The 16,219-nt window shown below is 39.1% G+C and overlaps 1 protein-coding gene across 1 annotated transcript in view; it reads left to right on the forward strand.

Annotated features, from left to right (window-relative positions):
* Positions 1 to 16,219, forward strand: part of DNHD1 (dynein heavy chain domain 1) — a 1,127,964-nt gene that overhangs the window by 188,470 nt on the left and 923,275 nt on the right. Inside the window, exon 2 of the mRNA XM_053705693.1 lies at positions 8,984 to 9,140. Coding sequence (XP_053561668.1) covers positions 8,984 to 9,140 — 157 coding nt within the window. The remainder of the gene's footprint in view (positions 1 to 8,983; positions 9,141 to 16,219) is intronic.

A 16,219-nucleotide genomic window follows, 5' to 3' on the forward strand; every position in this document is an offset into this window, starting at 1 on the left:
CCCCTAATAAAACAACAAAGCCCCCCAAAATAAAAAATGCCCTACCCTATTCTAAATTACTAAAGTTAAAAGCTCTTTTACCTTACCAGCCCTGAACAGGGCCCTTTGCGGGGCATGCCCCAAGAAGTTCAGCTCTTTTGCCTGTAAAAAAAAACATACAATACCCCCCCCCCCAACATTACAACCCACCACCCACATACCCCTAATCTAACCCCAAACCCCCCTTAAATAAACCTAACACTAAGCCCCTGAAGATCATCCTACCTTGTCTTCACCTCACCAGGTATCACCGATCCGTCCTGGCTCCAAAATCTTCATCCAACCCAAGCGGGGGTTGGCGATCCATCATCCGGTGGCTGAAGAGGTCCAGAAGAGGCTCCAAAGTCTTCATCCTATCCGGGAAGAAGAGGCGATCCGGACCGGCAACCATCTTGATCCAAGCGGCATCTTCTATCTTCATCCGATGACGACCGGCTCCATCCTGAAGACCTCCACCACGGACCCATCTTCTTCGGAACAGCCAATAGAATGCGAGCTCAATCTGATTGGCTGATTGGATCAGCCAATCGGATTGAACTTGATTATGATTGGCTGATTCCATCAGCCAATCAGAATATTCCTACCTTAATTCCGATTGGCTGATAGAATCCTATCAGCCAATCGGAATTCGAGGGACGCCATCTTCGATGACGTCCCTTAAAGGAACCGTCATTCTTCAGTTGGACGTCGCCGGATGAAGATGGGTCCGCGGTGGAGGTCTTCAGGATGGAGCCGGTCCTCATCGGATGAAGATAGAAGATGCCGCTTGGAAGAAGATGGTTGCCGGTCCGGATCTACTCTTCTTCCCGGATAGGATGAAGACTTTGGACCCTCTTCTGGACTTCTTCAGTGGATGTCTAGCCCCCGCTTGGGTTGGATGAAAATATCGGAGCCAGGACGGATCGGTGTGATACCCGGTGAGGTGAAGACAAGGTAGGATGATCTTCAGGGGCTTAGTGTTAGGTTTATTTAAGGGGGGTTTGGGTTAGATTAGGGGTATGTGGGTGGTGGGTTGTAATGTTGGGGGGCTTGGGTATTGTATGTTTTTTTTTACAGGCAAAAGAGCTGAACTTCTTGGGGCATGCCCCGCAAAGGGCCCTGTTCAGGGCTGGTAAGGTAAAAGAGCTTTGAACTTTAGTAATTTAGAATAGGGTAGGGCATTTTTTTATTTTGGGGGGCTTTGTTATTTTATTAGGGGGCTTAGAGTAGGTGTAATTAGTTTAAAATTGTTGTAATATTTTTCTTATGTTTATAAATATTTTTTTATTTTTTGTAACTTAGTTCTTTTTTATTTTTTGTACTTTAGCTAGTTTATTTAATTGTATTTATTTGTAGCAATTGTATTTAATTAATTTATTGATAGTGTAGTGTTAGGTTTAATTGTAACTTAGGTTAGGATTTATTTTACAGGTAATTTTGTAATTATTTTAACTATTTTAGCTATTAAATAGTTCTTAACTATTTAATAGCTATTGTACCTGGTTAAAATAAATACAAAGTTACCTGTAAAATAAATATAAATCCTAAAATAGCTATAATATAATTATAATTTATATTGTAGCTATATTAGGATTTATTTTACAGGTAAGTATTTATCTTTAAATAGGAATAATTTATTTAATAAGAGTTAATTCATTTCGTTAGATGTAAATTATATTTAACTTAGGGGGGTGTTAGTGTTAGGGTTAGACTTAGCTTTAGGGGTTAATCCATTTATTAGAATAGCGGTGAGCTCCGGTCGGCAGATTAGGGGTTAATAATTGAAGTTAGGTGTCGGCGATGTTAGGGAGTGCAGATTAGGGGTTAATACTATTTATTATAGGGTTAGTGAGGCGGATTAGGGGTTAATAACTTTATTATAGTAGCGCTCAGGTCCGGTCGGCAGATTAGGGGTTAATAAGTGTAGGCAGGTGGAGGCGACGTTGTGGGGGGCAGATTAGGGGTTAATAAATATAATATAGGGGTCGGCGATGTTAGGGCAGCAGATTAGGGGTACATAGGGATAATGTAAGTAGCGGCGGTTTACGGAGCGGCAGATTAGGGGTTAATAATAATATGCAGGGGTCAGCGATAGCGGGGGCGGCAGATTAAGGGTTAATAAGTGTAAGGTTAGGGTGTTTAGACTCGGGGTACATGTTAGGGTGTTAGGTGCAGACGTAGGAAGTGTTTCCCCATAGCAAACAATGGGGCTGCGTTAAGAGCTGAACGCGGCTTTTTTGCAGGTGTTTGGTTTTTTTTCAGCTCAAACAGCCCCATTGTTTCCTATGGGGGAATCGTGCATGAGCACGTTTTTGAGGCTGGCCGCTTGCGTAAGCAACTCTGGTATTGAGAGTTGAAGCTGCGTTAAAAATGCTCTACGCTCCTTTTTTGGAGCCTAACGCAGCCTTTATGTGGACTCTCAATACCAGAGTTATTTTTATGGTGCGGCCAGAAAAAAGCCGACGTTAGTTTTTCGGGTCGTTACCGACAAAACTCCAAATCTAGCCGTTAGGAAGTGTTTCCCCATAGGAAACAATGGGGCTGCGTTAGGAGCTGAACGCTGCTTTTTTGCAGGTGTTAGGTTTTCTTTCAGCTCAAACGGCCCCATTGTTTCCTATGGGGGAATCGTGCACGAGCAAGTTTTTTAAGCTGGCCGCGTCCGTAAGCACCGCTGGTATTTAGAGTTGCAGTGGCGGTAAATTATGCTATACTCTCCCTTTTTGGAGCCTAACGCAGCCCTTCTGTGAACTCTAAATACCAGCGTTGTTTAAAAGGTGCGGGGGAAAAAAAGCATGTGTAGCTAACGCACCCCGTTGGCCGCAGAACTCTAAATCTAGGCGCAAGTTAGTTTATATAGTACTCAGATAGTAATTTACTCAACAGTAGTTATGTGATTTCCCTGTTACTGAAGCTGAGGAACCATTACTAGGTTAGTTTATATAGTACTCAGATAGTAATTTACTAAACACTAGTTATGTGATTTCCCTGTTACTGAAGCTGAGGAACCATTACTAGGTTAGTTTATATAGTACTCAGATAGTAATTTACTCAACAGTAGTTATGTGATTTCCCTGTTACTGAAGCTGAGGAACCATTACTAGGTTAGTTTATATAGTACTCGGATAGTAATTTACTAAACAGTAGTTATGTGATTTCCCTGTTACTGAAGCTGAGGAACCATTACTAGGTTAGTTTATATAGTACTCAGATAGTAATTTACTAAACAGTAGTTATGTGATTTCCTTGTTACTGAAGCTGAGGAACCATTACTAGGTTAGTTTATATAATACTCAGTAACTTCACTAAACAGTAGTTATGTGATTTCCCTGTTACTGAAGCTGAGGAACCATTACTAGGTTAGTTTATATAGTACTCAGATAGTAATTTACTAAACAGTAGTTATGTGCTTTCCTTGTTACTGAAGCTGAGGAACCATTACTAGGTTAGTTTATATAGTACTTGTATAGTAATTTACTAAACAGTAGTTATGTGCTTTCCTTGTTACTGAAGCTGAGGAACCATTACTAGGTTAGTTTATATAGTACTCAGATAGTAATTTACTAAACAGTAGTTATGTGATTTCTCTGTTAATGAAGCTGAGGAACCATTACTAGGTTAGTTTATATAGTACTCAGATAGTAATTTACTAAACAGTAGTTATGTGCTTTCCCTGTTACTGAAGCTGAGGAACCATTACTAGGTTAGTTCATATAGTACTCAGATAGTAATTTACTAAACAGTAGTTATGTGATCTCCTTGTTACTGAACCTGGGAACCTTTACTAGGTTAGTTTATATAGTACTCAGATAGTAATTTACTAAACAGCAGTTATGTGCTTTCCCTGTTACTGAAGCTGAGGAACCATTACTAGGTTAGTTCATATAGTACTCAGATAGTAATTTACTAAACAGTAGTTATGTGATTTCCCTGTTACTGAAGCTGAGGAACCATTACTAGGTTAGTTTATATAGTACTAAGATAGTAATTTACTAAGCAGTAGTTATGTGATTTCTCTGTTACTGAAGCTGAGGAACCATTACTAGGTTAGTTTATATAGTACTCAGATAGTAATTTACTAAACAGTAGTTATGTGCTTTCCCTGTTACTGAAGCTGAGGAACCATTACTAGGTTAGTTCATATAGTACTCAGATAGTAATTTACTAAACAGTAGTTATGTGATCTCCTTGTTACTGAACCTGGGAACCTTTACTAGGTTAGTTTATATAGTACTCAGATAGTAATTTACTAAACAGTAGTTATGTGATTTCCCTGTTACTGAAGCTGAGGAACCATTATTAGGTTAGTTTATATAGTACTCAGATAGTAATTTACTAAACAGTAGTTATGTGATCTCCTTGTTACTGAACCTGGGAACCTTTACTATGTTAGTTTATATAGTACTCAGTAACTTCACTAAACAGTAGTTATGTGCTTTCTCTGTTACTGAAGCTGAAGAACCATTACTAGGTTAGTTTATATAGTACTCGGATAGTAATTTACTAAACAGTAGTTATGTGCTTTCCCTGTTACTGAAACTGAGTAACCATTACTAGGTTAGTTTATATAATACTCAGATAGTAATTTACTAAACAGTAGTTATGTGATTTCCTTGTTACTGAAGCTGAGGAACCATTACTAGGTTAGTTTATATAGTACTCAGTAACTTCACTAAACAGTAGTTATGTGCTTTCTCTGTTACTGAAGCTGAGGAACCATTACTAGGCTAGTTTTTATAGTACTCAGTAATTTACTAAACAGTAGTTATGTGATTTCTCTGTTACTGAAGCTGAGGAACCATTACTAGGTTAGTTTTTATAGTACTCAGTAATTTACTAAACAGTAGTTATGTGATTTCCTTGTTACTGAAGCTGAGGAACCATTACTAGGTTAGTTTATATAGTACTCGTATAGTAATTTACTAAGCAGTAATTATGTGCTTTCCCTGTTACTGAAGCTGAGGAACCTTTACTAGGTTAGTTTATATAGTACTCAGATAGTAATTTACTAAACAGTAGTTATGTGATTTCTCTGTTAATGAAGCTGAGGAACCATTACTAGGTTAGTTCATATAGTACTCAGATAGTAATTTACTAAACAGTAGTTATGTGATCTCCTTGTTACTGAAGCTGAGGAACCATTACTAGGTTAGTTTATATAGTACTCAGATAGTAATTTACTAAACAGTAGTTATGTGATTTCCTTGTTACTGAAGCTGAGGAACCATTACTAGGTTAGTTTATATAGTACTCAGATAGTAATTTACTAAACACTAGTTATGTGATTTCCCTGTTACTGAAGCTGAGGAACCATTACTAGGTTAGTTTATATAGTACTCAGATAGTAATTTACTAAACAGTAGTTATGTGATTTCCTTGTTACTGAAGCTGAGGAACCATTACTAGGTTAGTTTATATAGTACTCGGATAGTAATTTACTAAACAGTAGTTATGTGATTTCCCTGTTACTGAAGCTGAGGAACCATTACTAGGTTAGTTTATATAGTACTCGGATAGTAATTTACTAAACAGTAGTTATGTGATTTCCTTGTTACTGAAGCTGAGGAACCATTACTAGGTTAGTTTATATAGTACTCGTATAGTAATTTACTAAACAGTAGTTATGTGATTTCCTTGTTACTGAAGCTGAGGAACCATTACTAGGTTAGCTTATATAGTACTCGGATAGTAATTTACTAAACAGTAGTTATGTGATTTCTCTGTTATTGAAGCTGAGGAACCATTACTAGGTTAGTTTATATAGTACTCAGATAGTAATTTACTAAACAGTAGTTATGTGATTTCTCTGTTACTGAAGCTGAGGAACCATTACTAGGTTAGTTTATATAGTACTCGGATAGTAATTTACTAAATAGTAGTTATGTGATTTCTCTGTTATTGAAGCTGAGGAACCATTACTAGGTTAGTTTATATAATACTCAGTAACTTCACTAAACAGTAGTTATGTGATTTCCTTGTTACTGAAGCTGAGGAACCATTACTAGGTTAGTTTATATAGTACTCAGATAGTAATTTACTAAACAGTAGTTATGTGATTTCCCTGTTACTGAAGCTGAGGAACCATTACTAGGTTAGTTTATATAGTACTCAGATAGTAATTTACTAAACAGTAGTTATGTGATTTCCCTGTTACTGAAGCTGAGGAACCATTACTAGGTTAGTTTATATAGTACTCAGATAGTAATTTACTAAACAGTAGTTATGTGATTTCCCTGTTACTGAAGCTGAGGAACCATTACTAGGTTAGTTTATATAGTACTCAGATAGTAATTTACTACACACTAGTTATGTGATTTCCTTGTTACTGAAGCTGAGGAACCATTACTAGGTTAGTTTATATAGTACTCAGATAGTAATTTACTAAACAGTAGTTATGTGATTTCTCTGTTATTGAAGCTGAGGAACCATTACTAGGTTAGTTTATATAGTACTCAGATATATATATATATATATATATATATATATTTTTATGTATTTAGGAATAAATAGTACATATGCTTCTATGTGCAGAACATTAGAAAGTGAAATATGCATATTTTCATGTCGGGTTAGCGCACTTGAGAGTATGAGATAGGGTTTGCGCACAAGTAGGGTGGGTAGGTTTATTTTTCCCCCACTTATTTTGCTCCGTTGACTTATATGGGGAATAAGTAATTGCACGCGCAATATTCTAAGTTCGTATTTTTGCGCTCGTTGGGTTAATGCAAAAAAGTGTAACTCATAATAAGAGTGCAAACAGACGTGCACAATAAGCTGATTTCTAAAGCAGTTAATACTTGAGTGGGAGCATTAAATAACACTTCACTGGTAATCTGGCACTATATGGGTGTTCCTGATTACTTAGTCAGTGGGTGATGTCTTTGCACTATATGGGTGTTCCTGATTACGTAGTCAGTGGGTGATGTCTTTGCACTATATGGGTGTTCCTGATTACGTAGTCAGTGGGTGATGTCTTTGCACTATATGGGTGTTCCTGATGACGTAGTCAGTGGGTGATGTCTTTGCACTATATGGGTGTTCCTGATGACGTAGTCAGTGGGTGATGTCTTTGCACTATATGGGTGTTCCTGATTACTTAGTCAGTGGGTGATGTTTTTGCACTATATGTGTGTTCCTGATTACTTAGTCAGTGGGTGATGTCTTTGCACTATATGGGTGTTCCTGATGACGTAGTCAGTGGGTGATGTCTTTGCACTATATGGGTGTTCCTGATGACGTAGTCAGTGGGTGATGTCTTTGCACTATATGGGTGTTCCTGATGACGTAGTCAGTGGGTGATGTCTTTGCACTATATGGGTGTTCCTGATGACGTAGTCAGTGGGTGATGTCTTTGCACTATATGGGTGTTCCCGATTATGTAGTCAGTGGGTGATGTCTTTGCACTATATGGGTGTTCCTGATTACTTAGTCAGTGGGTGATGTATTTGCACTATATGGGTGTTCCTGATGACGTAGTCAGTGGGTGATGTCTTTGCACTATATGGGTGTTCCTGATTACGTAGTCAGTGGGTGATGTCTTTGCACTATATGGGTGTTCCTGATGACGTAGTCAGTGGGTGATGTCTTTGCACTATATGGGTGTTCCTGATGACGTAGTCAGTGGGTGATGTCTTTGCACTATATGGGTGTTCCTGATGACGTAGTCAGTGGGTGATGTCTTTGCACTATATGGGTGTTCCTGATGACGTAGTCAGTGGGTGATGTCTTTGCACTATATGGGTGTTCCTGATGACGTAGTCAGTGGGTGATGTCTTTGCACTATATGGGTGTTCCTGATGACGTAGTCAGTGGGTGATGTCTTTGCACTATATGGGTGTTCCTGATGACGTAGTCAGTGGGTGATGTCTTTGCACTATATGGGTGTTCCCGATTATGTAGTCAGTGGGTGATGTCTTTGCACTATATGGGTGTTCCTGATTACTTAGTCAGTGGGTGATGTATTTGCACTATATGGGTGTTCCTGATGACGTAGTCAGTGGGTGATGTCTTTGCACTATATGGGTGTTCCTGATTACGTAGTCAGTGGGTGATGTCTTTGCACTATATGGGTGTTCCTGATTACTTAGTCAGTGGGTGATGTCTTTGCACTATATGGGTGTTCCTGATGACGTAGTCAGTGGGTGATGTCTTTGCACTATATGGGTGTTCCTGATGACGTAGTCAGTGGGTGATGTCTTTGCACTATATGGGTGTTCCTGATGACGTAGTCAGTGGGTGATGTCTTTGCACTATATGGGTGTTCCTGATGACGTAGTCAGTGGGTGATGTCTTTGCACTATATGGGTGTTCCTGATGATGTAGTCAGTGGGTGATGTCTTTGCATTATATGGGTGTTCCTGATGACGTAGTCAGTGGGTGATGTCTTTGCACTATATGGGTGTTCCTGATGACGTAGTCAGTGGGTGATGTCTTTGCATTATATGGGTGTTCCTGATGACGTAGTCAGTGGGTGATGTCTTTGCACTATATGGGTGTTCCTGATGACGTAGTCAGTGGGTGATGTCTTTGCACTATATGGGTGTTCCTGATGACGTAGTCAGTGGGTGATGTCTTTGCACTATATGGGTGTTCGTGATGATGTAGTCAGTGGGTGATGTCTTTGCACTATATGGGTGTTCCTGATGACGTAGTCAGTGGGTGATGTCTTTGCACTATATGGGTGTTCCTGATGACGTAGTCAGTGGGTGATGTCTTTGCACTATATGGGTGTTCCTGATGACGTAGTCAGTGGGTGATGTCTTTGCACTATATGGGTGTTCCTGATGACGTAGTCAGTGGGTGATGTCTTTGCACTATATGGGTGTTCCTGATGACGTAGTCAGTGGGTGATGTCTTTGCACTATATGGGTGTTCCTGATGACGTAGTCAGTGGGTGATGTCTTTGCACGGTTACTATACAGTAATGTGTGTTTCTGTGTGTATAACAATGTTCTATTTCTCTCCTCAGGCTCCTGCAGCAACTCTCTCATCTTCCCTGGCTGCCCCTTTCCCCTTCTCAGAGTTACTCCTTGCAGGAGCTTCAGGGAACAATTTCTCAGGGCAGCTCTGAAGCCAGAAATACCTTAAACAACTTCCTGACTGTGACATCGCAGGTTTTGGGACTGGTGAGCTGGAAATATGTTTTACGGGAGTTGACACTGCGTAGGGGGAGATGAAAGGGTCATTTCTTTCATGTAATTAACAAGAGTCCATGAGCTAGTGACGTATGGGATATACATTCCTACCAGGAGGGGCAAAGTTTCCCAAACCTTAAAATGCCTATAAATACACCCCTCACCACACCCACAAATCAGTTTTTACAAACTTTGCCTCCAAGGGAGGTGGTGAAGTAAGTTTGTGCTAGATTCTACGTTGATATGCGCTCCGCAGCAAGTTGGAGCCCGGTTTTCCTCTCAGCGTGCAGTGAATGTCAGAGGGATGTGAAGAGAGTATTGCCTATTGAATGCAGTGATCTCCTTCTACGGGGTCTATTTCATAAGGTTCTCTGTTATCGGTCGTAGAGATTCATCTCTTACCTCCCTTTTCAGATCGACGATATACTCTTATATTTACCATTTCCTCTACTGATTCTCGTTTCAGTACTGGTTTGGCTTTCTACAAACATGTAGATGAGTGTCCTGGGGTAAGTAAGTCTTATTTTCTGTGACACTCTAAGCTATGGTTGGGCACTTTATTTATAAAGTTCTAAATATATGTATTCAAACATTTATTTGCCTTGACTCAGAATGTTCAACTTTCCTTATTTCCAGACAGTCAGTTTCATATTTGGGATTATGCATTGAATTATCATATTTTTTCTTACCTCAAAAATTTGACTTTTTTCCCTGTGGGCTGTTAGGCTCGCGGGGGCTGAAAATGCTTCATTTTATTGCGTCATTCTTGGCGCGGACTTTTTTGGCGCAAAAATTATTTTCCGTTTCCGGCGTCATACGTGTCGCCGGAAGTTGCGTCATTTTTTGACGTTATTTTGCGTCAAAGATGTCGGCGTTCCGGATGTGGCGTCATTTTTGGCGCCAAAAGCATTTAGGCGCCAAATAATGTGGGCGTCTTTTTTGGCGCTAAAAAATATGGGCGTCATTTTTGTCTCCACATTATTTAAGTCTCATTATTTATTGCTTCTGGTTGCTAGAAGCTTGTTCACTGGCATTTTTTTCCCATTCCTGAAACTGTCATTTAAGGAATTTGATCAATTTTGCTTTATATGTTGTTTTTTTCTTTTACATATTGCAAGATGTTCCACGTTGCAACTGAGTCAGAAGTTACTACAGGAAAATCACTGCACAGTGCTGGAGCTACCAAGCTAAGTCTGCTATAAACTTTTGGTATCTGTTTCTCCAGCTGTTATTTGTATTGCATGTCATGTCAAACTTATTAATGCAGATAAAATTTCCTTTAGTACTGTTACATTACCTGTTGCTGTCCGTCAACATCTAATTTTCAGAGTGTTCCTGATAACATAAGAGATTTTATTTTTTAAATCCATTAAGAAGGCTATGTCTGTTATTTCTCCTTCTAGTATACATAAAAGTCTTTTAAAACTTCTCTTTTTTTCAGATGAATTTTTAAATGAACATCATCATTCTGATACTGATAATGGTTCTTCTGGTTCAGAGGTTTCTGTCTCAGAGGTTGATGCTGATAAATCTTTGTATTTGTTCAAGATGGAATTTATTCGTTCTTTACTTAAAGAAGTGTTATTTGCATTAGAAATAGAGGATACTGGTCCTCTTGATACTAAATGTAAACGTTTAGATAAGGTTTTTAAATCTCCTGTAGTTATTCCAGAAGTGTTTTATCTCCCTGATGCTATTTCTGAAGTAATTTCCAGGGAATGGAATAATTTGGGTAATTTATTTACTCCTTCTAGACGTTTAAGCAAATTATATCCTGTGCCATCTGACAGATTAGAGTTTGTTGGGACAAAAATCCCTAAGGTTATGGGGCTGTCTCTACTCCTGCTAATGTACTACTATTCCTATGGCAGATAGTACTTCATTTAAGGATCCTTTAGATAGGAAAATTGAATCCTTTCTAAGAAAAGCTTACTTATGTTCAGGTAATCTTCTTAGACCTGCTATATTTTTAGCGGATGTTGCTGCAGCTTCAACTTTTTGGTTAGATGCTTTAGCGCAACAAGTAACAGATCATAATTTTATAGCATTATTATTATTCTATAACATGCTAATAATTTTATTGGTGATACCATCTTTTGATATCATTAGAGTTGATGTCAGGTATATGTCTCTAGCTATTTTAGCTAGAAAAACTTTATGGATTAAACTTGGAATGCTGACATGTCTTCTAAGTCAACTTTGCTTTCCCTTTCTTTCCAGGGTAAATAATCATTTCGTTCCTTTCCTCACAACAAGGAACAAAAGCCTGATCCTTCATCCTCAGGAGCGGTATCAGTTTGGAAACTATTTCCAGTTTGGAATATATCCAAGCCTTATAGAATCCTATAGCCAGCTCTTAAGTACCTATGAAGGTGCGGCCCTTATTCCAGCTCAGCTGGTATGGGGCAGATTACGTTTTCTTCAAAGAAATTTGGATCAATTCCGTTCTTAATCTCTGGTTTCAGAAACATTGTTTCAGGAAGGTACAGAATTGGCTTCAAATTAAGGCCTCCTGCTAAGAGATTCTTTTCTTTCCCGTGTCCCAATTGACACAGCAAGGCTCAGCATTTCTGAAATGTGTTTCAGATCTAGAGTTGGCTGGAGTATTTATGCCAGTTCCAGTTCTGGAACAGGGGCTGGGGTTTTATTTTATCTCTTCATTGTACCAAAGAAGGTCAATTCCTTCAGACCAGTTATGGATCTATCATTATTGAATCGTTATGTTAGGATACCAACATTCAAGATGGTTACTGTAGGTCTATCCTGCCTTTTGTTTAGCAAGGGCATTATATGTCTACAATAGATTTACAGGATGTGTATCTGCATATTCCGATTCATCCAGATCACTTTTAGTGTCTGAGATTCTCTTTTTAGACAAGCATTACCAGTTTTGTGGCTCTACTATTTGGTCTAGCCTCAGTTCCAAGAATTTTTTTCAAAGGTTCTCGGTGCCCTTCTTTCTGTAATCAGAGAATAGGGTTTTGGTATTTCCTTATTTGGACGATATCTTGGTACTTGCTCAGTCTTCTCATTTCGAAGAATCTCATACGAATCGACTTGTGTTGTTTCTTCAAGTTCATGGTTGGAGGATCAATTTACCAATCAGTTTATTGATTCCTCAGACAAGAGTAACCTTTTTAGGTTTCTAGATAAATTCAGTGTCTATGACTCTGTCCTTGTCAGACAAGAGAAGTTTAACATTGATATCAGCTTGTCAAAACCTTCAGTCACAATCATTCCCTTTGGTAGCCTTATGCATGGAAATGTTGGATCTTAGGACTGCCGCATCAGATGCGATCTCCTTTGCTCGTTTTCACATGCGACCTCTTCAGCTCTGTATGCTGAACCAATGGTGCAGGGATTACTCAAAGATAACTCAATTAATATCTTTAAACCGATTTTACGACACTCTCTGACATGGTGGACAGATCACCATCGTTTAGTTCAGGGGGCTTCTTTGTTCTTCCGACCTGGACTATAATCTCAACAGATACGAGTCTTACAGGTTGGGGAGCTGTGTGGGGGTATCTGACGGCACAAGGGGTTTGGGAATCTCAGGAGGTGAGATTTCCGATCAATATTTTGGAACCCCGTGCAATTTTCAGAGCTCTTCAGTCTTGGCCTCTTCTGAAGAGAGAGTTGTTCATTGTTTTCAGATAAGACATTGTCACAACTGTGGCATACATCAATCATCAAGGAGGGACTCACAGTCCTCTGGCTATGAAAGAAGTATCTCGAATTTTGGTTTGGGCGGAATCCAGCTCCTGTCTAATCTCTGCGGTTTATATTCCAGGTATGGACAATTGGAAAGCGGATTATCTCAGTCGCCAAACGTTGCATCCGGGCGAATGGTCTCTTCACCCAGAGGTATTTCTTCAGATTGTTCAAATGTGGGAACTTCCAGAAATAGTTCTGATGGCTTCTCATCTAAACAAGAAACTTCCCAGGTATCTGTCCAGATCCCGGGATCCTCAGGCGGAGGCAGTGGATGCATTTTCACTTCCTTGGAAGTATCATCCTGCCTATATCTTTCCGCTTCTAGTTCTTCTTCCAAGAGTAATCTCCAAGATTCTGAAGGAATGCTCGTTTGTTCTGCTGGTAGCTCCGGCATGGCCTCACAGGTTTTGGTATGCGGATCTTGTCCGGATGGCCTCTTGCCAACCGTGGACTCTTCCGTTAAGACCAGACCTTTTGTCTCAAGGTCCTTTTTTCCATCAGGATCTGAAATCCTTAAATTTAAAGGTATGGAGATTGAACGCTTGATTCTTGGTCAAAGAGGTTTCTCTGACTCTGTGATTAATACTATGTTACAGGCTCGTACATCTATATCCAGAGAGATATATTATAGAGTCTGGAAGACTTATATTTCTTGGTGTCTTTCTCATCATTTTTCTTGGCATTCTTTTAGAATACCGAGAATTTTACAATTTCTTCAGGATGGTTTGGATAAGGGTTTGTCCGCAAGTTCTTTGAAAGGACAAATCTCTGCTCTTTCTGTTCTTTTTCACAGAAAGATTGCTATTCTTCCTGATATTCATTGTTTTGTACAAGCTTTGGTTCGTATAAAACCTGTCATTAAGTCAATTTCTCCTCCTTGGAGTTTGAATTTGGTTCTGGGAGCTCTTCAAGCTCCTCCGTTTGAACCTATGCATTCATTGGACATTAAATTACTTTCTTGGAAAGTTTTGTTCCTTTTGGCCATCTCTTCTGCTAGAAGAGTTTCTGAATTATCTGCTCTTTCGTGTGAGTCTCCTTTTCTGATTTTTCATCAGGATAAGGCGGTGTTGCGAACTTCTTTTGAATTTTTACCTAAGTTGTGAATTCCAACAACATTAGTAGAGAAATTGTGGTTCCTTCATTATGTCCTAATCCTAAGAATTCTAAGGAGAAATCGTTGCATTCTTTGGATGTTGTTAGAGCTTTGAAATATTATGTTGAAGCTACGAAATCTTTCTGTAAGACTTCTAGTCTATTTGTTATCTTTTCCGGTTCTAGGAAAGGCCAGAAAGCTTCTGCCATTTCTTTGGCATCTTGGTTGAAATCTTTAATTCATCTTGCCTATGTTGAGTCGGGTAAAATTCCGCCTCAGAGAATTACAGCTCATTCTACTAGGTCAGTATCTACTTCCTGGGCGTTTAGGAATGAAGCTTCGGTTGACCAGATCTGCAAAGCAGCAACTTGGTCCTCTTTGCATACTTTTACTAAATTCTACCATTTTGATGTATTTTCTTCTTCTGAAGCAATTTTTGGTAGAAAAGTTCTTCAGGCAGCGGTTTCAGTTTGAATCTTCTGCTTAGGTTTTTCATTAAACTTTATTTTGGGTGTGGATTATTTTCAGCAGGAATTGGCTGTCTTTATTTTATCCCTCCCTCTCTAGTGACTCTTGTGTGGAAAGATCCACATCTTGGGTAGTCATTATCCCATACGTCACTAGCTCATGGACTCTTGTTAATTACATGAAAGAAAACATAATTTATGTAAGAACTTACCTGATAAATTCATTTCTTTCATATTAACAAGAGTCCATGAGGCCCACCCTTTTTTTGGGGTGGTTATGATTTTTTTGTATAAAGCACAATTATTCCAATTCCTTATTTTATATGCTTCGCACTTTTTTTCTTATCACCCCACTTCTTGGCTATTCGTTAAACTGATTTGTGGGTGTGGTGAGGGGTGTATTTATAGGCATTTTAAGGTTTGGGAAACTTTGCCCCTCCTGGTAGGAATGTATATCCCATACGTCACTAGCTCATGGACTCTTGTTAATATGAAAGAAATGAATTTATCAGGTAAGTTCTTACATAAATTATGTTATATTATTTTGTGATAATACTGTCAGATAGCTGAGGCTGTGTTATAGTGGGATATATGGGGAAGTGTGTTATGTATCAGCCAGCGCTATACGCAGGGAAGAGGTGGTTATATAGAGAACAATATGAAGGGGAATTGTTAATGCACTTTTGTGATGACACACGAGAAAGATTATTGGGGTCTTAAGTGCTCCAAATTTTCTAACCTGTTTTTAAAGGTTGAATGACCATCTGTACATATCAGCCATTGAGTATTGGTTGGAAGTACCTATCAGCCATTGAGCTATAGTAATAAGTACCTATCAGCCAATGAGAACTAGTAATAAGTACCTATCAGCCAATGAGCACTAGTAATAAGTACCTATCAGCCAATGAGCTTTAGTAGGAAGTATTTATCAGCCAGTATTATTAGTAAGTATCTATCAGCCAATGAGTCTTAGTAGGAAGTACCTATCAGCCAGTGAGCATTAGTAGGAAATACCGATCAGCCAGTAAGCATTAGTAATAAGTACTTATCAGTCAATGAGTATTAGTATAAAGTACCTATAAGCCAGTGATTGTTAGAAGAAAGTAGCTATCAGCCAATGAGCAATAGCAGGAAGTACCTATCAGCCAGTGAGCAATAGCAGGAAGTACCTATCAGCCAGTGAGCATTAGCAGGAAGTACCTATCAGCCAGTGAACATTAGTAGGAAGTACCGATCAGCCAGTGAGCATTAGTAGGAAGTACCTATCAGCCAGTGAGCATTAGTAGGAAGTACCTATCAGCCAGTGAGCATTAGTAGGAAATACCTATCAGCAAGTGAGCATTTGTAGGAAGTACCTATCAGCCAATGAGCAATAGCATGAAGTACCTATCAACCAGTGAGCATTAGTAGGAAATACCTATCAGCCAGTGAGCATTAGTAGGAAGTACCTATCAGCCAGTGAGCATTAGTAGGAAGTACCTATCAGCCAATGAGCAATAGCAGGAAGTACCTATCAGCCAGTGAGCATTAGTAGGAAATACCTATCAGCCATTGAGCATTAGTAGGAAGTACCTATCAGCCAGTGAGCATTAGTAGGAAGTACCTATCAGCCAGTGAGCATTAGTAGGAAATACCTATCAGCCAGTGAGCATTAGTAGGAAGTACCTATCAGCCAGTGAGCATTAGTAGGAAATACCTATCAGCCAATGAGCAATAGCAGGAAATACCTATCAGCCAGTGAACATTAGTAGGAAGTACCTATAAACCAGTGAGCATTAGTAGGAAGTACCTAT

The sequence above is a fragment of the Bombina bombina genome, chromosome 3 (genome assembly GCF_027579735.1).
Source record: "Bombina bombina isolate aBomBom1 chromosome 3, aBomBom1.pri, whole genome shotgun sequence".
Classification (NCBI taxonomy): domain Eukaryota; kingdom Metazoa; phylum Chordata; class Amphibia; order Anura; family Bombinatoridae; genus Bombina; species Bombina bombina.